At 51.3% G+C, this 16,616-nt stretch overlaps 1 protein-coding gene and 1 pseudogene across 2 annotated transcripts; one reads left to right on the forward strand and one right to left on the reverse strand.

Annotated features, from left to right (window-relative positions):
- The first annotated feature begins 2,476 nt into the window (after nt 1-2,476).
- Nucleotides 2,477-3,856, forward strand: SOX3 (SRY-box 3). Of its 2 annotated transcripts, XM_018044090.1 has the most exons (2): nt 2,477-3,484; nt 3,554-3,856. In XM_018044090.1, the coding sequence occupies exons 1-2, from the start codon at nt 2,477-2,479 to the stop codon at nt 3,830-3,832; spliced, it is 1,287 nt and encodes a 428-aa protein (XP_017899579.1). In that variant the 3' UTR covers nt 3,833-3,856. The 2 variants fall into 2 exon arrangements, with proteins under 2 accessions (XP_017899579.1, XP_017899578.1); XM_018044089.1 differs by having other exon boundaries at nt 2,477-3,856.
- Nucleotides 3,857-14,884: 11,028 nt separating this feature from the next.
- Nucleotides 14,885-15,181, reverse strand: LOC102183857 (annotated as a pseudogene).
- Nucleotides 15,182-16,616: the final 1,435 nt, after the last annotated feature.

The following is a 16,616-nucleotide window of genomic DNA, read 5'->3' on the forward strand; positions in this document are numbered from 1 at the left end:
AGAGGGTGTCTGATCCTAGCAAGATTGCCATAAATCTGGAAGAAGGACCTTAATGTGAGAAGGAGCTTACCTAAACCGCGGGATGGGTGTGAGCAAGCGACAAACAGCTGGGAGCAGTGACTAGTTCCCCCAGATAACCTGCTGCGGCGAGGAGCGCCGGCCGGGCACCGCACCCCTTGCCTAGGCAAGTAGGCAGCCCAGGCGCTGTCACCACAACGGCTTACTTGGGTCCTAAAACTTGGAAAGAATCCTGACATCTGTCAGGCTACTGGACGCCAGGCTGCGCGTCGGTTGGGTAGTTTCCTAAAACGCGCTTCACTTAGCAACAGCCTCAGAGGCCCAGAGAACCTGAGAGAGCTTCTGGAAAGGCGGCCAGAAGGGCAGGGCTACTGCACACTGACTTCTTGGGGAGAAGGTGGGTTTGCCCAGGAAATTTTGTCTGTGTCACCCAGTCTGGCAAGAAAACAGTTGCCGGTGGAGACTGCCGAATCACTTCTGTTTTCTGCAACATGCCTTCCAGTCCATGTCAACTTAAGTGCACATACCCGTGCGCGCGTGCGCGGGCGTGCACACACGCGCGCACACACACACGACTCATACACAGAACCATTCCACATAGTTTACTTCAAAACCCTAAATGCGTAGAACCATTAAAACGATCGCAGCAGCCCTTGACTGTATACGTTCGCTTCCTTCCGCCCAGAAGAGCAACAGAACCAAGTGGAACCCAAACTTAAGAGGCGGGTTTCGAGACCCCAAACTTCCAGGAGACGTTGCTGCTGGGAGCCAGGATTCCGGTGCTAGCGGTCCGTGGGCCCCAGGGCGGGCTGGCCTGCTCTGCGTCCCCCAAGTCACAGCGGGTTACTTTATAATTTGTGCAAGAAACGGGGAAGCAAGCTCCTGGCACACAGGCTTCCCAGGATCGCTGGGTCTTGCATTATAAGGAGCTAAAAACCTCGGTTTGGAGCTGTTTTTTGTTTTGTTTTGTTTTGTTTTTTTCACACTTAGGATATACGCCTTTCTTTGGGTTCCACATCTTTCCACGAGGCTAGGGGGGGTTGGTGGGCCACACAGTGGGAACACTTATTTCAGTCTCTGCCACCTCTGCCCGGGGTTGGCTTTTCCTTCCCACCGGTCGCCTCGGGCGTCTCCGGGAGTTGCAAACGCTGAGCCACTAGCTTGGGCTGGAGGCGGCGATAGTCGGGGTGCCAGCTACCCGCTGCCGGGCTTCCCCGAGCCGCTATTCTTCGGCAGACAACCCCGACAAGCGGTTGAATGTGGCGCTCCGAGTCTCGAGGCTCCGGTCGGGAAGGCTATTTAAAAAAAAAAAAGAAGAAGGAGGAGGAGGACGGCATCCGTTAGCAGCGCCTGCTCCCCGGGGAGGCGGCGCGGCTGCGCGGCGAGAGCAGCGCTCAGTGGTCCCGGCAGGTGCGCGGCCGGTGGAGGGGGCGCCCCAGGACGGCCTCGGCTCCTCTCGGGCCACCATCCCCCCCCTTCAAGAAACTTTTCTTTCACTTAGAGAGGCTCTGTGTTGCCATGAAAACGGATTTTCCAAGGGGCCCGACCCTCCCCCTCAGGGGCATCGGACTGGAAAAACCGAAATGGCCAGAGAGCAGAGACAAAAAGGGGCCGCTAAACGGGGGCCGGGAGAAGAGAGCTGAGGCCGGTTCACTCCTCCGCCCCCAGCCCCAAGCACTCCCCGCACCACCGCATGGGAGCGTCTCGGCCCGGCCCGGGCGCCGGGCAATCCACCGAAAGCTCGCAGCCCCAGTGCGCCCCGCGGTCCCGAAGCCTGTCTCCCGAGCCCCGCTCCCTGACCCCCGCTCAGCGCTGGGCGCGCTGGCCCGGGGCTTCCCGGCGGAGTGTCCTACCGAAACGGGGCCGATTCCAGGGAGGGCTTCTCGGAGCCCAACACCGGAGTACCTCCACTGCGCCCCGAGTCTCCAAGGCCGCCTGGGTAGCTGGCCATGTCCTGTGTCCCTTAGCGCTGGCGGCAGAAGCGGTCGGAGTACCTCCGCGCAGACAGCGGGAAGCTGTGCAGGGTGGCCCCGGGACCGGACGCCCCCCGGCCTTGACACAGTTGTTTTCGAAACCCCGTGGGCGCCCCCTGCCCCCTCCCCCCAAACCGGCTCGCGCCCCCCTCCCCCCTCCGTCACCTCCTCGAGTTTCGTTCTTTCAAACTTTTTGAGACCCTAATTGGTGGTCCCTGAGCGGCTGTCCGGGACTCCCGCCTTCTGAATAACTCAACACGTCACCAGGCCTCAGAGAGGCGTGGGGGTGAACGAAAGGACTCCCCGAACTTTTTTTTTTTTTTCCAGCCTGGCCGAACAAGGGCTCCGTGATGATTGGCCAGGGCGCATCACTGCAAGCCTGTCAATCACCGGGCCTCCGGGTGGCGAGGGGCGGACCGAGCCCCAACCCCGGGGGATCCGAGCAGGTATATAAGAGGCCCGGCGAGCGCCCGACCAGACTGCGAATGCGACCTGCCCGAGACCACGCATCAGGTGCCAGCAGCCTGCTGGGTCCCGCTGACTTGGCGCGGACCACTGCGGCCAGCCTGCCCTTCCCGCCCGACCCGCGGGCCCAGCGGCCCCCAAGCGCCCCTCCGACGGAGTCCCCAGGCCTTTTCACCGTGGCCGCTCCAGCGCCGGGAGCGCCTTCTCCTCCCGCCACCCTGGCGCACCTTCTTCCCGCCCCGGCCATGTACAGCCTGCTGGAGACTGAACTCAAGAATCCCGTGGGGCCACCCACCCCAGCGGCAGGCGCGGGCGGCCCGGCAGCCCCGGGCGGCGCAGGCAAGAGTAGTGCGAACGCCGGCGGCGGCGCGAACGCAGGCGGCGGCAGCAGCGGGGGCGCGAGCGCCGGGGGCGGCGGCGGGGGCGGCGGCGGCGGCGGCGGGGGCAGCGATCAGGACCGCGTGAAGCGGCCCATGAATGCCTTCATGGTGTGGTCCCGCGGGCAGCGGCGCAAGATGGCCTTGGAGAACCCCAAGATGCACAACTCCGAGATCAGTAAGCGCTTGGGCGCCGATTGGAAACTGCTGACGGACGCCGAGAAGCGGCCGTTCATCGACGAAGCCAAGCGGCTGCGCGCGGTGCATATGAAAGAGTACCCGGACTACAAGTACCGGCCGCGCCGCAAGACCAAGACGCTGCTCAAGAAGGACAAGTACTCCCTGCCTGGCGGCCTGCTGCCCCCCGGCGCCGCGGCCGCCGCCGCCGCCGCCGCCGCCGCCGCGGCCGCCAGCAGCCCGGTGGGCGTGGGCCAGCGCCTGGACACGTACACACACGTGAACGGCTGGGCCAACGGCGCGTACTCGCTGGTGCAGGAGCAGCTGGGCTACGCGCCGCCCGCGACCATGAGCAGCCCGCCGCCGCCGCCCGCGCTGCCGCAGATGCACCGCTACGACATGGCCGGCCTGCAGTACAGCCCCATGATGCCGCCCGGCGCCCAGAGCTACATGAACGCCGCGGCCGCCGCCGCCGCCGCCTCGGGCTACGGGAGCATGGCGCCCTCCGCCGCCGCCGCCGCCGCCGCAGCCTACGGGCAGCAGCCCGCGGCGGCGGCCGCCGCCGCCGCCGCCATGAGCCTGGGCCCCATGGGCACGGTGGTGAAGACGGAGCCCAGCTCGCCGCCGCCCGCCATCGCGTCGCACTCGCAGCGCGCGTGCCTCGGCGACCTGCGCGACATGATCAGCATGTACCTGCCGCCCGGCGGGGACGCGGCAGACGCCGCCTCGCCGCTGCCGGGCGGCCGCCTGCACAGCGTGCACCAGCACTACCAGGGCGCCGGGACTGCCGTCAACGGCACGGTGCCACTGACCCACATCTGAGCGCCCGCCGGCGCTCGCCGCCCCTCCGCCCCACCCCGCCCCTGCACCCCCGAGTGGGGACGCCTTGTTGTTTAGCTTTGCTTGCCTGGGACTGTTGCCTTGTTCCGATGATGGGGAGGACGGAAAGTTTGGCTGTAGCTGTCGGGGTTTGTACGAAAGCTGAAAGGAGTCCGGAGCGGCGGAAATGGGACTTTCTCGAGCTCGCCGTCCCCTCGCCGCCTTCCCTCCCTTCCCCTTCTGTAGGCTGGGAATCCGCTGTGTTGTTTGCCAAGAAAAAGCCTCCCCCCACCTCCACCTCCTCCTCCTGGGTTACTGGGTTTTTCTGTTGCGTTTGAAAATGTTGTCGCGTTAGTTTGCTGTTAGCCGAGGAGTGAGTGAATGGGGCAAACGGACTTGGGTGAGGCTGGCCTGAGAACTGCAACGCCTCCTCCCCCAGTCGCGTTGCATCTGTTTTCCTCGTGGGCTCGGGGTGGGGGGGGTGGGAACTGACCGCCGCGGCGCGGCAGCCAAGGCCGATGTTAATTTATAGCCAGGTGTGCGTGTGTCTCCCGCCTCGCCGCCCCTGGCCGCGGGACAGCTTTCTGTCCAGTCCGCATTTAAGCTGTTGAGTTGGTGATTTCTGCCGTGATCTGTTTGATATTTCGTCGCGCTAATGTATGTGGATTTCGTTTGGGTGGTAGGGCTAAGGGGCTATTTTGTTTCAGGGTTTTCAAGGTTTTACTCAGTTCCTAAATGAGAGATCAATAAATTTTATAACCAACATAATGGAGTCCTGGTAATTTTGCGGGCCTGAAACTTTAGGTGCGGGTTAGGGAGGGAACCAGTCCTCGGTACTGCGACCGTGGTCGGGTCCCGGGGCCGGGGGTGGGGGGCATGGGGGGAGGCGAGCGTGATCTGGAACGGTTTCTTCTGTAACTACTGGTGATCGCAAACACGGCGTCTCCCGGTATTTTCAACTGAAACTCCAAGGAGAAAGCGATTTGTCTTTCCGGGAGCGAGCACACTTAGGCGGAGGCTAGCACCCCGCGGCCACGCACTTGTTGATCGCGGCGGCGGCAGCGGCCACGCGGGGCGGGGAGGGGCGGCCGCGGAAACTGGCCCCGAAAGGGGGCACATTTACCTTTGTGCACTGGGGCGGGAAGACACTAGAGTCAAGTCAAATGATTTACAAAACGAAAACCCTTCAGAAATCTCAGCCTATTAAACAGAAATAGTTCAGGACTCCCTAGCAGGAAACGAGTACATTTCAACCGAGGTTGGCTGAAGCGGCGGAGCCAGCATTCAACGCTGGAAGCTGTGGTTTTCAACAGTCCACCTTAGATTTTTGCAAAGATCTCTGAGACTCCTCCGATGGCTTTCTCTTTTTGACTTGTCACTCCGGCCCACTGACTGGTTTTTTAGAAGAGGCTCCCTCTCAACCCGAGCCTCTAGCCAGTTTTCGACTCCCTCCCTCCCCCTACTCTGCCTCCATCCCTGACCCTTGGGATTTCCACTGTGCCCCCCGAAAGGCCTTTGGTTTCGCTCCTGGCCACTCGGCCCCAGTGAATCTGTTTGAGGCCTAGGAAGAAAACAAATAGAACCAGTGTTTTTTTACCCCCTCCTCATCTGTTTGAGGTGATTTCCTTAATCCCTCTAATCCTGTTACTTCGCTATCCCAGAATAACTAAACTCCGGCTTTCCAGTAAGCGCGGCCTGGTGAACTGTGTTTTATCCTCTTCCACTCCTGACCACAGGTTTCTTTGCTTGAGGTCTGCTGGACTCGGGGCGACAGGAACTCCCGTTAAATTGGTCCGAATTCCACATTTCCAGCCGGCTTCCTTTGTGCGGGCTGACCATTCACCTGCGAGCCGGGGCGGGCTTCGCGGGGGGTGGGGGGTGGGGTGGAGGAGGGGCGGGGGCTTTCTGCGGCTTCGGGGGTCATGCCCGCTTTTTACACCTCACTGCGGATCCCGGAGACTTAAGCTCACCACGCCTCTTAGAGAAAGGTCGGGTCTCCCTGGAAGGCGGCACAACCCCTCCCCCGCAGGCGCTGGCACTGGCCTCCCCCGACGGTACCGCACAGGGTGGGAGGGCTCCTGGTCGTGATGCACCGACCCCGGCTCATCGCCCTCCACCGGGTGCTCCTCCCGGGCGCCTGCTGCGTCCGGTGTGGCGAGGCCTCACTACCGCTCGCTCCCCTTCCCGTCCCACGGATCCCGGGCCCCGCCAAGTGGGTTGGCGCTGCCAGTCTTGCTGCCGTGACTGGAGAGCAGGGTCCCAGGCTACCAGGTTCCCCGCCACCCGCGATCCGCGTCCAGCGGGGAAGGGGGGGGCGGGAGGCAATTCTCTGGTCATATCCACACCCTATTTGTATCTTTCACAGTGTTTGGGCGTCTGTAAAAATACCTGTCCGTCGGTTACTCTGGGTTCAAATTGCTACCAATTGTGGACCCAAATTTGGTCTGAAAGATTCCGGGCAAGGGAGGGTTGAAAACAAGCAATTCCGCCCCACTGAGGGGGCGGTGCCAACGCGGGAATAAATTGACACCGCTTCTTTCCAAGAGTCCATTGTGCTGCTGCCTTCTTAGAAGTGCCAGGGTCACCCTTTCAACCGGTCTCACACGCTACTGGCCCCCCCTCTCTAAACATCCACGGCTTTGTGCTCTACTTTGTCCGATTTCCAAATTGCCTTTAAGAGAAAGGATTTCATCAATCAGCACATCGGAGGATTTAAATATAGATGAAAGATAATTGTTTTTTAACTTCAGCCACAGGGAAGAGAACTGCACTGGAGTGCAACTTCCATCCCCTGGGCCAGAGTTTCCAGACTAGCGCAACCCCCACCCCGCCCCCACCTCTTCCACTGCTCCCCACGTCTATGGGGACAGTTGCCCCGCAATCTGTTTTCTAGCTTAGGGTTCTGGTCAAATTTCATTTGAAATAAGGGTTCTGAGGCTGAAATGGCAACAATAACAAAGTCTGGTCAAGCCCCAACTCCTGCCTTTGGGGGCTTGTTTTACACATGAGAAAACTGGCCCCTGCAGGGGAAGTGACAGTGCTCAAGGTTGCTTAGCTGGTCTCTGGCTGCACAGGGGAACCGGACTCCCAGGCCTGGTGGACGCCTGACTCTGCCACAAGATGGAGAGCAACTGATGAAATTCCAGCTCCAGCTGCCTCTGAAGCCCTTAATCTAGTGGGGTCTCTATAGAAAAGATGTAATTCCTGACATACAGACACCTAGTGGCCAATGCTTGGCGAATGGTGAAGTGATGGCTGCATCGGGTCCTTACAGAGGGAGAAACACAGTCCATCTTTAGCGTCTCCTGACAGGAGCAGAGTTATCTTTTGATGGGAATTATCCCAGGAACAGGGGAGCCTGGTGGGCTGCCCTCTCTGGGGTCGCACAGAGTCGGACACGACTGAAGCGACTTAGCAGCAGCAGCAGCATCCTACATGAAGATGTTCTTTCCTGGCTTGTCTGTATCTCTCCCCTCATTAATCTCCTGTCTAGAAATCTACAGGGGGAGAGGGCATCCAAAACGCAGGTATAGATTTATAAACAAAGACGTTCATCACAGACCTACTTGCGATAGTAAAAGTTATACCCAACCCAACTGTTCAACAGATAGGAAAAGGTTACGTAAAATACCTTTTCCCCCAAAAGACTACTTTGCAGATATTAAAAATTGTGCTGGGAGAGATCACAATGACACAAGAAAATGCTTAAAACAGATCTAAAAGAGCAAGACGTGCAAAAGTATATTCAGTACGTGGTGACCTATTGAAGTATATATGAGTCGGAAAACATACAAAAATGCAGGGTACTAATATGAATACTGGTTAGTCTTCCTTCTATTTATTCGTACTTCAATTTTCTCTGATAGGACTGTATCCCTGCTATCATCAGAAAAGTCAGCTTTAAAATATATTCTCTCCCAGTCACAAATACAGAAGTGTTTCTCCTTGTGGAAGAAGAAAGTTCAAGCTTTCCCTTCATTTGTTTGGGGTAAGGGGGGTCAGGAGCCCCAGCAGCAGTAATTCCCCAGCTCTCCTCCAGGTTGGGGGCTGCAGAGAACACAGCAGAGCAACCCCCTGCCAAGCACCCTCATCAGTCAGCGGGAGCAGGAGCAGATTAGTGAGGGCTCTGTCATTCTTCGGACCCACTCACTGGAGAAAAAGACCTCCTTGGGAGCCAAGCTGAACAGCTTGGACCACGGGAAGCAGGGGCCATTGAGGAACCAGAAAGTGCACAAACCCAGGAGCCTGCAACTCACTGCCCTCTTGGGAGGCGGGGTTCGGAGCAAGCCCACGGGATGTGTCCTGGGCCAGGAGAGGAGGGACTAGATGAGCACCCAACTCGCACCCACACAGCCGAATGAACAAACACGGTCGGTTGTGTCCCTTCTCCCCGTCACTGCCATCTTCATCCACACCACCATCACTGCCTGCCGGACCACTGCCATGGCCTCCTACCTGTTTTCCCTGCATCCACTGTGCTCCTCACCAATCCTCTCTCCCCAGAGTGTCCCATCGACTTTTCAAACAGAAATCCTATCAGTGTCACTTCCTTTCTTCATAACCTTCTGGTGACTTCTTATTGTCTGATCAATGCTGTGTCCTTCTATGCCTCTCTCCTCCAACCCCCACCTCCCCCACTCCCACCTCAGGATCCCCCTGAGAAATGTTTGTTAAATAAATCATGGTTCTGGATGGTTTCATATCTAAATAAAATTTGAAGTCCAGTAATTTCCCCAGATACAGATTATTATGCACTGTGCTGTGCTTAGTCTCTCAGTCGTGTCCGACTTTTTGTGACCCCATGGACTGTAGCCCGCCCAGTTCCTCAGTCCATGGGGATTCTCGAGGCAGGAATACTGGAGTGGGTTGCCATGCCCTCCTCCAGGGGATCTTCCCAACGCAGGGATCGAACCCAGGTCTCCCATACTGCAAGCAGATTCTTTACTGTATGAGCCACCAGGGAAGCCCTTACTATGCACAGTGCACGTTTCATCTTGCATCGGCAAGATTCCCCCAAATCTCCACATCAAGCACAAATTTCTTGATGATTAAAAAAATCTACTAGCAAAAGTACATAAATTCTTCCCTGCCCCAGTGCTTTTGAATGTGCTGTTCCTTTTTCCTGAAATGTTCTGCCCCAAGCTCTTCCCTCAAATGGTCCAATGTTGTCTGCAAGGTCTCAGCTCAAACATCTCTTCTGGTGAAGATGTCCATGAAGCTCTCCTCCAGAACAAGACAGGTGTCCTGTTTTAAACTCTTGCAACACTGGACCCTCTTCCTAGCCCTGATACCAGTGGTCATTTTACATTTATTTGTGTCATCCTGCCAATCTCTGGTCTCATTCCTAGTCTGTAAGTTCCTTGAGGGCAAAGACAGTGCCTGGTTTGTTCACGAATACCGAGCACAATGCCTATTCCATATTAGGCCCTCAAAAATACATGTGGAGTGTTTACTGTGTGTTTAAGGAATAGGGGCTCTGAGGACTTGAAACTAACAGGATGAGTGCAAGCCTGTGAAAATCATCAAGAATGAACCTGTCACCTTGGCTCCATCCCTTACCAGCTGTAGGCTCTTGAGGACACCATTTACATGGAGCTTCAAGTGGGAACAATAATGTCTCTGGTTTGTTCTGAGGGTTCAAAAAAAAAAAAAAAAGATGCTTTGAGCGCTGAGCACAGTGTCTGGCACTCAGTCTTGTGCAGTATGTGTTAGTCATGATTATCACTTTCCTTAGCAGCCTCTATTGACTCTTCAGGGAGGAGCTAGCGCTTTCTGGTCAAACTCTGTATTTCCCACCATCACAAGGGACGTTTCTCATTGCTGAGGCCAGTTCTTGCTACAGAAAGAAGGCAAAATAAAAGATCACCATTAAAAATGAATGGATCCTATGACACCAAAAGCATAAACACAAAAGAAAATAATGAGCTGGACTTCATAAAGATTAAACAGTTTTGCTTGCAAGGGCACCATCAGCAAAGTGAAGAGAAAACCCACAGAATAGGAAGAAATATGTACCAATCATATATCTGATAAAGGAATTATATCTAGGCTGTATAAAGTCTTAAAACTCAATAATAAAAAAAAAACAAAATTACCTAATTAAAAATGGGCAAAGGAAGTGAATAGTTTTTTCCAAAGGGAATATGCAAATAGGCAACAAGCACATAGAAAGATGCTCAACATCATTAGTCACTGAGGGCATCAAATCAAAACCACGATGAGATACTACTTCATGTCAACTAGGATGGCTGTCATAATTCTTTAAAGATAGGCACTAACAAGTGTTGCTAAGGATGTGGAGAATTTGAATCCTTATATAATGCTGGAGGGAATGTAAAGTGGTAAAGCCACTTTAAAAAACAGACTGACAGTTCTTCAAAAAGTTAAACATCAAGTTACAATATGACCCAGAAATTCTACTCCTAGGGCTAACATAAACATAGGTTCACACAAAAATGTGTGCCCTAATGTTCACAGAGGCATTATTCATAATAGTCCCAAAGTGGAAACAACCTAATTGCCTCTGAACTGATTAATGGATGAATAAAATGTAGTATATCTATGCAATGGAATATTATTCTACAAATAAAAAGGAATAGAGTACTGAGACTTCCATGGTGGTTCAGTGGCTATGACTCCATCCTCCCAGTACAGGGGGCCCAGGTTTGGTCTTGGTTAAGGAACTAGATCTGATATACTGCAACTAAGAGTTTGAATTCCGCAACTAAAGATCTCACATGCAAGACTGAGTGCAGCCAAATAAATAACAAATAACTATTAGAACGGAGAAGGCAATGGCACCCCACTCCAGTACTCTTGCCTGGAAAATCCCATGGATGGAGGAGCCTGGGAGGCTGCAGTCCATGGGGTCACTAAGAGTCTGACAGGACTGAGCGACTCCACTTTCACTTTTCACTTTCAAGCATTGGAGAAGGAAATGGCAACCCACTCCAGTGTTCTTGCCTGGAGAATCCCAGGGACAGGGGAGCCTGGTGGGCTGCCATCTCTGGGGTCACACAGAGTTGGATACGACTGAAGTAACTTAGCAGTAGCAGCAACTATTAGAATTTTTTTTAAAAAGAAAAAAATGAGTACTCATATCAATATATATACAAGGTTAGTATTCACACATGTATTACCTAGCTCTGCCAGCAGTGAGTAGGCCCAGAAACAATGACATCTCAGTAACAACGAACACATCTAAGTATCCAGGTCTTGGTTTCTAATATCATTCTTCAATGAAAGGAAGTGGGGATCTTTGGGAAAGTGGCTGATTCTAGAACTGGAGCCAGAAATATACAAAGTGAGTCTAGAGCATCCTGCGGTGCCAAAAGGTAAGGAAAGGTAAGAAAGAAGGAAGAGAGAAAGGGAGGAAGGAAGGAAAGATGAAGCCCAATAATGGAAGTGAGTCAAAAGGACATATTGTTTGTTTGTTAGCTGCTCAGTCATGTTTGACTCTATGCGACCCCATAGATGATAGCCCACCAGGCTCTTCTGTTCATGTGATTTCCCAGGCAAGAATACTGGAATGGGTAGCCATTCCCTTCTCCAGGGGATCTTCCCAACCCAGGCATCGAACCTGGGTCTCCTGTACCACAGGCAGACTCTTTATGGTATGAGCCACCAGGGAAGCCTCAAAAGGACATAGGAGCCACCTAAAACAGTTTCCAATGACCAAATCTGAATAAGTTTGAGCAACAAAATGAATAAAGTAGTACTGGATTATAATGCGGAGAAGGCAATGGCACCCCACTCCAGTACTCTTGCCTGGAAAATCCCATGGGCAGAGGAGCCTGGTAGGGCTATAGCCCATGGGGTCGCTAAGAGTCAGACATGACTGAGCGACTTCACTTTTACTTTTCACTTTCATGCATTGGAGAAGGAAATGGCAACCCACTCCAGTGTTCTTGCCTGGAGAATCCCAGGGACGGGGGAGCCTGGTGGGCTGCCACCTATGGAGTCCCACAGAGTCAGACACGACTGAAGCAACTTAGCAGCAGCAGCAGCAGGATTATAACCCAAAGTATACAACAAATAGGCATCATCCGCACTGATATAAATAAATAAGCAGGGACTTCCCTGGTGGTCCAGTGACTAAGATTCCATGCTCCCAATGCAGGGGCCCAGGTTCAGCCCCTGGTCAGGGAACTAGATCCTGCATGCTGCAACTAAGACCCAGCACAGCCAAATAAATTAATATTTTTAAAATAAATAAATAAATAAATACATGAATGAGGGAAGGGGAGGAGACAAATCTATGCATAACTCCCCACACCTTAAGCCTGGGTTAGTCATAGTGACTACCTTCCAAAGAGAGCAGTATGGAAAGGGGGAAAAGAGTTAACATTGCAGCTGAGAAACTGAACAAACACTACCTTAGCCAGAAGATTAAAGTCAACATTGGCAATTACAAGTCATGTTGACAGTATGTACCTTGACATGATGTGACAAAAATGGCACTTTTCTGCTGTGGCCCCAAACCCATAATCAATCTAATGATTAGGGAAACATCTGACAAATCCTGACTGACAATGTTATTATTGTTTAGTTGCTTAGTTGTGTCCGACTCTTTTGTAACCCTGTGTATGGTAGCCTGCCAGGCTCCTCTGTCCTTGGGATTTCCCAGGCAAGAACACTGGAGCGGGTTGCCATTTCCTTCTCCAGGGGACCTTCCTGACTCCGGAATTGAACCTGTGTCACCTGCATTGGCAAGCACATTCTTTACCACTGTGCCACCAGGAAAGTCCCAACTGAGGATACTGTACCATATATCTGACCAGCAGTCCTCAAAATTGTCAATATCATAAAAAACAAGGAAAGTCTGAGAACCTGTCATAGCCAAGAGTAGCCTAAGGTGACATGATGATTCAACATAATATATGATGATTTAAAGTAATATAAATGTAACATGGTATTCTGGATAGGATCCTGGAACACTCAAATGACTTTAGGGAAAAACTGAAGAAATCTTAATAAAGCATGGGTTTATTTAGTAATAATGTATCATTGTTGGTTCATCAATGTCAAGCATGTACTATACTATTGTAAGCTGGTAATAATTGAGGAAACTGGGTACAGTATATGGAGAGTCTCTACTACAGCCTCAATTTTTCTGTAAATCTAAAACTGTTCTAAAAAGTGAAGTTCATTTTTAAAAAAGAAATGAAGTATTGATACATACTACCACATGGACGAACCCTGAAAACATTATGCTAACTGAAAAAGGCCAGTCAAGAAAAACTACACATTGTATGACTCCGTTTATGAGAGTATCCAGAATAGGCACAACCACAGGGACAGAAAGTAGATTATGAACTGCCTAGGGTGAACTGTGATATTGGAGAAGACTCTTGAGAGTCCCCTGGACAGCAAGGAGATCAAACCAGTCAATCCTAAAGGAAATCAACCCTGAATATTCATTGGAAGGACTAAAGCTAAAACTCCAATACTTTTTGGCTATCTGATGTGAAGAGCTGACTCACTGGATAAGACCTTGATGCTGGGAAAGATTGAGGACAGGAGGAAAAGGGGAGGACAGAGGATGAGATGGTTGGATGGCATCACTGACTCGATGGACATGAGTTTGAGCAAACTCTGGAAGATGGTGAAGAACAGGAAAGCCTGGCATGCTGAGTCCATGGGGTTGCAAAGAGTCACACATGATTGAGCAACTGAACAACAAGGTCAGGAGGGATTGAGGAGAACTGAGGAGTGACTGTTAATGGGCACAGGGGTTCATTTTGGCATGATGAAAAAGTTCTAAAATTAATTGTGATGATGGGTGCACAACTCTGAATATGCTAAAAACCACTGAATTGTACATTTTGCACAGATGAGTTTTATAGTATTGAATTATATCTCAACAAAGCAGCTATTTAAAACAACAAAAACAAAATGTTCTGGTGGATGACAGTAGGAGAGGTGTTTGGCAGGCAGCATGTCCAGTCCTAGGGGCTGCCATAAACACCAGGTGCAACCTCAAAGTCAAATGTACTCTCCGAACCAAAGCTGTTAGGGCAGGAAGAGTACTCAGTCTAGCGTTCTCATTTTATTGCTCCATCAAATTTAATTTGGGTTTGTATAGTAATAAAAGCCAATTCCATCTACTAATATTGCTAAAAGAATTCTCTGTTCACTGCTTTATTAATTGCTCAATTGAAATACCATGGATTATTTACAAGCACACAGTTTGAAACACTCAGAATTAGCCTGTGCACTCTATTGTAAAGCAACCTCCAAGGTGCCTTCTACCTTAAAGAATCTTGTACGAGCTTCTCAGTGCAGGAACGGGATATCTGTAATGTCAAAAGCCCCAGGCAGCTCAGCAAAATTGGAATGGTAACAAGCTTCTGTGCTCACACCCTGGGTAGGATAGTAGTGTCAACACCTCCAGCAGAGCTGATAGAGCTGTCTTTCAGTCTGTCTGCAGGCTCTGTTTACATTCTGCAGGTTAGCTGGAAACACTCTCACCACCTCCACCCCCTGAAAAAGATCTCTGGGTCAACTTGACATCTCCTAGACGCTCCATGTACTATATTTCTTCCTGTTACAAGCTCTCCTGCTATGTTGCTTTATATGATTTCTTTGCAAAGAATAAATTAGGCTGAGTGTGTAAACAACATATAAACTCTAGAGATGTTGCCAATAATTACAAGCAATGGAAATCACCAGCAGATGTGCATAGCAGTCTCTCAACTGGAGCTTGTCCCATTTGGAGAGGCTCAGGTACACCTGAAAGGTGGAAGGGCACGGACATTTGGAATCTTCAGTGAGGTGAAACTGGGTTGCAAATATGGCTGCAAAGTGAAGGGAAAGTATTTTATTTTTCTGCATCTTGGTGATCACATTTATTGGAAGGGGTAGAGAAAAAGTAAAAATGCCATATAGCTTAAGATTTTGTGAGTTATCTGCAAATCAGTTTATTTCAGGAGTGGAAGAATTCTTGGTTATTCCTTAATATAAAAATGTAGACAGTTTCTCTTTTGAATATCTTCTATGTTTAAAGTGGCAATCATACAAAATCTCCTGCTTTCCACCCTGGATAAATTCTTTGTTTCAGTCAACTGTAAATGGTGGGACCACTAGCACAACACCATCTCCCCAGACAAAGAGCATCAGAATTTTCCATTTTGTTTACTTATGTATCTCTTGAAATGCTTCTCCTTCACTTTCTATAGTTGCCACATTTCCCAATATTGTTCTTAAATATTGATCATAAGCATGTAACCTGCCTCAAAGTTCTCTGTTGTTTCTCATTTTCACATAGATTCTTTCATCCAGGCTGAGCCTGAGAAGATCCAGGGGCTCTTCTATGGTGTTGGTAGTTTGTTGCCAGTCCATGAGGTCTGCCATGTTTGAAACCTGGAAAAGTATTTTGGAATGAGAGGCAACTGCTTGGGAGAAGAATACATAGACGAAACACATACACAATCACCAACAGTTTTGTGATGATACAGGACAGTCTTTTAACTGCTGAACATCTCTAGGGTCTTGGCCTTGGTCTTTGCACGTTTAAGAGTCACCTCTCCATTGATCTTCCCAAAAGTTCAGCCTGTATGGTTTTCCTAAGCCTCAGATCTTTAGACCCAACTGCCTCTTGACTGTAGTACTGTGTACAGTCTGTCAAACTTTGACTGGACCAAACTAACTTATCATTTTCCTCCCTAAACCAGCACTTCTCTATTTTCCATCTTGATTAAACAGAACCCCTGTCTGCCTAGACATTTCTTTCCCCCCTCACACTCTAATTTCCAACCAGTTCTGGAATCCATCTGTTCTTTATTCTTATTCTCTTAGTTGAGGCTTGGTGTTACTTATCTGTTGCTGTGTAAGAAATAACCCGAAATGTTAGCAGTATAAAACAACAGATAGTAACTACTCACCATTTCTGTGGCCAGGAATCCAGGCCCGGCTTAGTGGGCTCCAGGTTTCTCACAGGCTGTAGTCAAGGTGGTGGTTGGGAGGAGAGCTGGCTCCAGGCTCCAGTGGGGAAGGATGTGCTTCCAACATCACTGACATGGCTGTTGTTGGCCTGCCTCAGAAACTCCGCTTCCCAGTTAACTCAAGTGGCTGCACATCAGCCTCTGGTCCCCACTGGCTTTGACCACAGACATCAGTGATTTGCCATCTGGGCCCCTCCATAGGACAGTTCATCACATGGCAACTGGCTTCAGAAGTCACAGTCTTTCTGTAATCTGATCTTGGAAGCAATATCCATCATCTTTGCTGTACTGTCGTAATTTGTCTCACTAGGGCTAGCCCGCAACCGAGGGGAGGGATTCCACAGGGCCTGAGTATCAGGAGGTGGACAGCATCATCCACCAGAGGGCCATTGTCCTTTGTCTGGACTCTCCCTTGTGAACGAGCATCCTAACTCCTCTCCAGGCCTGTAGGGTCTCCTGCACTAGATCATCCTCCCCACTGAGACTTGGGTGACAGTCCCACAAAAGCCATCTGATTCTGCAATCTCATTTCTAAACAACCCTTGTTGGCAAACTGTGCTGCCATAGGACAAAGTCCAAACTCCTTGACCAGCCATTTGAGGCCTCATTCCTTACCACCACGCACATCCCGACAGAAATACCCAACTTCCTGTGGCTCCCAGGTTCCCGGAAATGAGCCAGGTTCCTTTTGACTCTTTCACAATTTCAGGTGATTCAGAAGAGCGTGTGGGCCTCTCGCTGCCTGCTCTTGTTTTCTGCCGCTCATCCTCCTCAGCACAGCTTCAGAGGCACCTCCTCTGACACGCCCGCCTGGACTTTCCCTGTCTTTGTGGTCCCCAAGCCCT

The sequence above is a fragment of the Capra hircus genome, assembly GCF_001704415.2.
Source record: "Capra hircus breed San Clemente chromosome X unlocalized genomic scaffold, ASM170441v1, whole genome shotgun sequence".
In the NCBI taxonomy this organism is placed as follows: Eukaryota; Metazoa; Chordata; class Mammalia; order Artiodactyla; family Bovidae; genus Capra; species Capra hircus.

Bases quoted from the DNA above. Each gene is read 5' to 3' on its own strand.
- SOX3 (XM_018044089.1), top strand. From the start codon at position 2,477: ATGCGACCTGCCCGAGACCACGCATCAGGTGCCAGCAGCCTGCTGGGT.